General features: G+C 37.4%; 1 protein-coding gene and 1 pseudogene across 1 annotated transcript in view; both read left to right on the top strand.

Annotated features, from left to right (window-relative positions):
* LOC107680239 (nucleolar protein 4-like) overlaps positions 1-6,069 on the top strand; it is a 40,989-nt gene extending 34,920 nt beyond the window's left edge. The window contains exons 6-11 of the mRNA XM_016476046.1: positions 1,528-1,829; positions 1,954-2,139; positions 3,058-3,246; positions 4,902-5,021; positions 5,154-5,343; positions 5,603-6,069. Coding sequence (XP_016331532.1) covers positions 1,528-1,829; positions 1,954-2,139; positions 3,058-3,246; positions 4,902-5,021; positions 5,154-5,343; positions 5,603-5,823 — 1,208 coding nt within the window. The 3' untranslated portion in view covers positions 5,824-6,069. The remainder of the gene's footprint in view (positions 1-1,527; positions 1,830-1,953; positions 2,140-3,057; positions 3,247-4,901; positions 5,022-5,153; positions 5,344-5,602) is intronic.
* Positions 6,070-6,278: 209 nt separating this feature from the next.
* Positions 6,279-7,741, top strand: part of LOC107679994 (protein-tyrosine kinase 6-like) — a 13,783-nt pseudogene continuing 12,320 nt past the window's right edge.

The following is a 7,741-nucleotide window of genomic DNA, read 5'->3' as shown; positions in this document are numbered from 1 at the left end:
AATAAAAAACACACACACACACACACACACACACACACACACACACACACACACATACATACACATACACATACACATATATAGGTGAGCAAGAGAGACTTTCAGAAACATAAAAAAAATCTTACTGTTCCAAACTTTTTTTGTTAGTTTACTTATTCATTTTAAGTAGCAAAGGATTAATATTTGGATGCAACTTATGATGTGGGCCTGTGATATGTCCCTTCCAAACTTCCTGTTTCAATTGGAAATGTCAACAGGTTAAAAAAATGTCCCATTCAAGCAATGCCATGGGGTCTTTGCTAACAACTATTTATTTTCCCTATTTAATGAGTATTTGACCCATGAAAACACTATTTAGGTGGAGCAAACAGATCCAGACGGTCTGGGACTGGTTTATTAATTTGAAATAGCTTTTATTCCTGCCATTATCATGTATGTTCTCTCACAGACACAGTTTTGTAGGTTTCCAGAATTGCCTTGTTTACTCAAATCTGCTTTGTAATTTCAATATCTGCACTGTCTGGTGTGGTTGTTATGGGATGTGTTTATGATCCACTGCTTGTGTTTTGCGAAATAATAAGGCTTTCCCCCCATCCTGTACTTTATATAAATGTAACCATGCACTAATGGATCCCTCCCTTGACTCACGGCAGACTAGTGTGCTGTTTAGAGCCACACAGGGCAAGAGGATGATGATTTAACCATCACTCCACCATCAGAGAGGAGCCATTCCTTTTGTTGTTTGTCATTAGTTCCTGACATACTATATTGTTAATTTAGGCCAATTTCTTTGTTCACACAGTGTCTGTCAATGTCTCATTGGATAGCTAATAAATAGCCTAAAATATGACTAAATTAAAATGGCTATATAAAATGGCTATGACGAAATTTAAAAGGCCATATAGAAATCGTTCCTTTAAGTAAAAATGTAATGTTTCTGCTTTTTACAGTGTCAATTTAAGAATCAAATTGCATAAAATATGATTTTTTTAGAGAATGAATGTTGAATTAAATGTATTTTTATTCATTAACATTTGAATTATAAATCATTTTTTCTTGTTTTAAGAGTCTAACACAATTTAGTTTATGCTTACTATATATATATATATATATATGTGTGTGTGTGTATATATATTAAATTTGCTAATGGCGTAAGAAAACATATCAGTTTCCACAAACATATGCAGCACAAGAATTATTTGAAATTGTAATAGTATTTATGGTTTACTGTATTTTTGATCAAATAAATTATTTTTCATCTTTCCACCTTCCCCCTCTGAGCTCTGTTTTTCCGTATACTTCTTGTCCAGTCAGACATTCTGGCAGAACCCCACACCCATCTCATTCGCCTCATCCTAGCTGTCTCTCTCTTCACCTCTGCTGCCTTCTACTGGTTTGACAGTTGACCCCAATGTTTCTCTCCTGTTCACACAATCTCCTTCCTCCAATTGACACACATACAGCTAGACTCCACATCCACACAACTTTATGAACACTCACTGAAACATTTCTGTGTCTCTCTCTCAGATGATTCCTCTTCAGAGAATGGCAGCACAGCTAACGGTCTCCCTGCACTGACTCCGCCTAGTGGTGCTGCCATGGCGACAAGAGGAGTTCCTGCATCTGAGGGGGTGGTTCCATATGGAGAGGTGAACAGTAATGGTGCCGCAGCGACCCTGGACTTCAGCACCAATTCATCATCCTCTTCCTCACAGGAGGGACAGCAGCCTGTCAACCTAAGCGACAGACTGTTGCCTGGGGTGACGCTCGGATCCTACGCAACTGACCCCAACAGAAAATTCCCTGTCAAAACTGAGTACGGTAACAAGGTATGAGACTAAATTTTTCCACATCATTCTAAGAATTTGTATATATTAAAATGTAAAGTAATAGTATGCATAATGCTGTTCAGATAAAATCAGATTAGGTTTTGACATACTGTATGTTGTACAGTCCCCTCAGTACAGCTCAGGAAGCTATGACTCTGTGAAGACGGAACTGAGCACGTGCGGGGAGGACATGACCCCGGGTCGCTCTCAGGTCATAGATGATGACGACGACGATCACGATGACCATGATGACAGCGACAAGATAAATGACGCTGAGGGCCTGGACCCTGAACGACTTAAAGCTTTTAACGTGAGACTGACTCCCTTAACCACTTTATCGCCCATATTTCATATGGTGTACATTAGATTTTGTTAAGCTTCAATGACCTACATTACTTATGTTTGGAGGTACAGTGGAGTCCAAAAGTCTGACACCACATTTGACAGTCTGGGATTTAAAAACAGTCTAATCCTTTTAAAAATGTAAAGCAAAGAAATGTAATTTATGTAAAATGGATAAGAAATATTCATTCATTTTGAACTATTCTTAATCATGCTGGATTTGGAATCTTAATCATGCTTAATCATTTAGTGGATCAGGACTAAAGCTACAACTATTTAAAACATTTTTGTTAATTGAAATGCTAACTGAAAATAAGCCAAAACTAAAATAAAACTGAAATAAAATTAATTTAAACCTAAATAGTCATATATTATTAAAAAAAAAAAAAACTAAAAAGATGAAAAATATATATGACAAAATCGCAAAAAATTTAAGTAAAATTAAATAACACTAAAATAATACTAGTCTGAATAATATGATCATCAGGTTTTACACAGACATTTTCATGCAGCTTGACAATGCAAGTACGAAGACAATGAAATTCATATTGATTTTTCAATTTCCACCTTTCTCTCAAATTGTTATGCTGGTAATATAAATTACAATGAGGAACAACTAATTTGAATAAAAATAGAAGCATTTCAGTGACCTGCTGAACCCTAATGATTATGTAAAAGCAGAAGTTTCTCCTGTTACATTTCTCTACCACCTTCATGTTTACATCTTCCTGACAATTTTTCTTTTCTCATTGAATATGTTTTATTGAAACATCAGATTAAATTAAAGTAATTACAAATACAGTCTTCCTTTTCTGATTCATTGGTATATCTTCCATCCTTTTCTGTTTCCTTTTTGGACTGCTCTAATATTTCTTTCTGTTTTCAGATGTTTGTGCGGTTGTTTGTGGATGAGAACTTAGACCGGATGGTTCCAATCTCAAAGCAGCCCAAAGAGAAAATCCAGGCCATCATTGAGTCCTGCAGCCGCCAGTTCCCAGAGTTCCAAGAACGTGCTCGCAAACGAATCCGAACCTACCTCAAATCCTGTCGCCGCATGAAGAAGGGTGGCTTTGAGGTAGGGAAACATGGGCATTTGCACATGTACTGACAAAAGTTCTTTTGCTCTACAAATCATTATATCTGCACTGTTGTTTACTTCACTGGTTTGCACTCTATCTGCCATGTGCCTTGTGCTGCTTTATATATATATTTTTATATTTTTTTACATTTTACCTTATTTGTATATTTGTATAGTTGTATTTTATATTTAATCTGTATATCTGTATTTATGTTCTACTGTTAGTGTTATCTGTATGCACCAAGGGTCTGAGAGTAACGCAATTTCAATTCTCTGTGTATGTGCTGTACATGTGGAAGAATTAACAATAAAGCAGACTTGACTTGACTTGAAACAAACATGCACATCTGCCATAATTATCTGTGCTATATGACAGTACCACAGACATTCCGAAATGTTTAACATGAAATTAAAGCTTGAACATTTTCGTGCTACACACCATTCAATAGCATACTACTGCCCTCTAGTGGCTGATAAGTTCACAGGCAGTCATTTTTAACCTTGGTACTTGAGGACCACAGCACTGAACATTATTATTTACCAAACCTGATTCAACTCATATGCTCCATGACCTGAACTGAGTGTGCTAGATAGGAGAAACATCCAAAATGTGCACACTCAGAAAAAAAGGCACAAAACTGTCAGTGGGGCGGAACCCTTTCAAAAGACTTTTGGTACCAATTGGTACTTTTAAAGTATTAATATGTACCTTTATGTTACTAATTTGTACCATCTAGTGGTACATACAAAATGTACCTATTAGCCTTTGTACCCTAGGGTGTTGCACCAGTAACAGCATTGTACCTTTTTTCTGAGAGTGCTGTCATGATTGAAAAACGTTATTGAGAATCACTGCTCTTAAAGAACAGATTCAATGTTTTGCCAATTCATATCTTATTTTCTGCATCTCAGTGGAATTAAGTGTAGTCAAACAGGCATTTCTAGAAGCTATGATGCTAGTGGAGCCAAAGACTTCGGACAAATAAATTGAATGTTTTTTCAACTTAAATGTACATGAGCAGTTGCAGCTAACTCCAAAAAAATAAAATTTTGCAGTGGAGCTTTTCAGAACATGTTTTTAATAATCATAAACAAGGAGCATGCATGGTTATACTGTTATTTTCCCCTTTTTTAAATTATATCTTGTTAATGCTTTAATAGAATATTCATTTGAATGTGTTCAGTTCCAGAGAAAGGCTAAAATAATACAGATTTTTTTTAATATCACACCTACAGCCATTGGTAACAGTTTAAATAGGGTGACCATACGTGCCATTTTCCCAGGACGTGTCCTGGCCAGGATTTCTATATTGCCTAAAATATCTAGGTTTTGGTTTTGTTTGCGTGTGCAGACCGATCGGTGTATGACATCAAAATACCATACAGACGATTCCTTATGCTTTCAAAATGCTCTCGAGGTATTTTGATGTCATACACCGATCGGTCTGCACACGCAAACAAAGCCAAAACCTAGATATTTTAGGCAATATAGAAATCCTGGCCAGGACCGTCCTGGGAAAATGGCACGTATGGTCACCCTAGTTTAAATTATAATATGGGTTAAAAACACCATCCTAAAAGATTAGGACATTGTAAAAAAAATTCATAAGGTGATGACATTTACCTTTTTCTGCCCTGTCCGATGGTGTCAGACACGGCCCACACCCCCTCACCTCACCTCCGCCATGGCTGAGAACATCCTTGCAGCAGCATGTGAGAGCGAAACACGGAATGCTGCTAAGAGGATGCGCCTTGACATCTATCAGACCCATGTGAGTGCATGTGCGATCTCTAGATCTTTAATCAGATCGAATTCATTCCAGAAAATGTTGATTGGTTTTTAGATTACTTGGTGAGATATCGTTGTCTTTCTTTGCCTTATCGTATCCATTTGGTCCGTACAGGATGAGTCAGTTGCAGCAGACAAGCCTAACTCCAGAGACCCGGCTGCTCTGGCTCACTCAGGCTTCACACTGGCCGCCTCGGCCTACTCCCAGGACCAACTCTACACCAATGGTGGACTTAATTACAGTTTCCGTGGATACGGGACCATTGGCAACAGCCTCCAAAACAGTGGCACATCACAAACCAATGGTGAGTGAAATTCAAGATATTTTTTTTTACTATTTATTCAAAACAATGTTTACTAAATTGAGAAATAATTCATTTCAATTTAATTTGTTTGTTTATATTAAAAGCTCTATTAACAAGTTAATTTTTAATTAGAAAAATGTGTCAAGAATCATTACATTTCACTGATATTGCTATTGAAACTGGTAATGTAGTCTTTTCTATATATCTACTAGATGTTTATTTTATGTAAATGTCTCTTTCTTTCTTTTCTTTTTTTTAGGTCCCACTGATCTCAGTATGAAATCTTTGGCATCCAACAGCACTTCCTCCTCCAGTTCAAACAGTCATGGTCAAGGTGGAGGAGGCGGAGGGGCATCTGCCCAGCTCAGCCTGCCCGAGGTCACGGCGGTTCGGCAACTGATTGCAGGCTACCGTGAGTCTGCGGCCTTCCTGCTCCGCTCTGCTGACGAGCTCGAGAACCTCATACTGCAGCAGAACTGAGGACTGCACACAGGCTGGTGCTGCCCGTCTCTCTCTCATTAACACACCTACACAAAAATGCACACTATGACAGGAAAGATACATGTAGCTATGTGCACTTACGTACATATACACCTAAAGCCCATAGGTGGAGTTTGACTTCACTTGGGGGGAGCGAAATGGGGGGATCAGAAGTAGCTGAATCTGAAGCGCATGTACAGGGTACAAAATTGAGAGCATTTACCAGCCGTAGTGATCTCAGGTCCACCGGCCATAAACCTGTATTTTGCATAATTTTGTTTTTTTTTTAATAAAAATTTATTTATTATTATTATTATTGCATATTTTCAGTAAACAGCGCAGGTCATTGTTTCACTCGCTGCACCATACGTTGGCCAATTTCTATATAAAACGCTACCTCTCATAAAAAAAAACACGTTAGATAAAAACACTGAGGTCTTTCTTGCAGTGTAACCATGAATAACTGGTAACTTTATTTGGAACGGCAACATAATACATGGTTTTTTATTTCAATATTTACTACAGTTTATTACTGTAATAAAATGTTAAAATAAAAACCATGTATTACGTTGCCGTTCCAAATAAAGTTACCTGCCAAATTTTACTTGGCAAATATTTTTTTTTAATGCGCTTTCCACAGACTTGTTAATGCACATAGAGGGAATAAACGTACTTAAACAGAAATTGCAGTCACTAGAATCAATGTTCAAGGCACTTGACGTATGTTGATTGTAGTGCACAGCAAAGAGATGCAAAATTTATGACACAGGCCTAGAAAAAGTTTTCACTAATTTTGCCCACAACATCATTAATAAAATTATCGTATATTTATTCATATAATTTAATGAATAATTTAAAAGAACTTATTCATATATTTATTCATATAATTTTATTTGTAGATTTACACAAGCAAAGATAAAACCGTTTCAGCTCCAGACACTCGAATCCCCTGACACCCCCCAAGCTCTGCCTATGTTCTTTCTATAAACCTATCTATCACACATTGCTCAAGACAGCTTTATGTCCATGATAGTGTCTTTATCAAATTTCCTTACCTTAGAGTCCAGCGAGGCTTTTTCCTTTTCGGAGGGCTGAGATGACTTGTTAATTGTTGTTTTATGATAAGATGATCAGAGACCACAAAGCAAGAGGTGTCTGTACTCACAGCAGCATTGCAAGTGTCTTGCACAGAGCACAATCACACAGTGAGAGCTATCAATCCACCGCAGAGAGTCCAGACCTTTGAGACATGTCATCTGCTGCCTGAAGTTTACGCTGTGACACAAAATATTAGTATCAGATTAGATTTCTGTATGTCAGTGGCATCTTGTTTTATTGTATTTGAAAAGCTCCTCAGATGTTTTAGTTGTTCTGTTACCATAGACATATCCATGCAGCAGCTTTGCTCCAGATTTAGCCATTTTAGATATAGAACAGATTCAAGAGAAAAAGGGTTTTTGTGAGATCTCTCTTCTTCTGTTCAATGCTAATGAGGTTTGGAGAGAAGGTGCAATGTAGATGATAATCGTTATAGTGTGTCAGTGTCTGACAATGTATCATTTTCAATCATAAACACATTACCAGATGTCTTTTGTGCATATATATATTCCTCATTCATATATAAGAGTTTTCATCCTAGCTTACACATGCACATTTAAAAAGAAACCGTGATTAGTGAGCACAAAAAAAGAAGATGCTGAAATTCTATTGGCTGGGAATGTTGGACATTATGCAAATGAAGCTGTGCTGAGTGGAATGCTTCGAAGCCTTTCCTACATGCTCAATTGCGTTGGCAAACTTCCATCCTCAGTACATCAATGCATTGTAGGAAAATGTCGCACAGGAACATAACTGACATCAACCTCGCAGAAGGGAGGGCCGTAGATGGACTTGTTAAAAAGGGGGGGGGGGGGGGGGG

This window comes from Sinocyclocheilus anshuiensis, unplaced genomic scaffold, assembly GCF_001515605.1.
Source record: "Sinocyclocheilus anshuiensis isolate Anshui unplaced genomic scaffold, SAMN03320099.WGS_v1.1 scaffold13, whole genome shotgun sequence".
Lineage (NCBI taxonomy): Eukaryota > Metazoa > Chordata > Actinopteri > Cypriniformes > Cyprinidae > Sinocyclocheilus > Sinocyclocheilus anshuiensis.
Note: the sequence above shows the minus strand (reverse complement) of the source record. Positions and strands in the feature narration are given on the sequence as shown.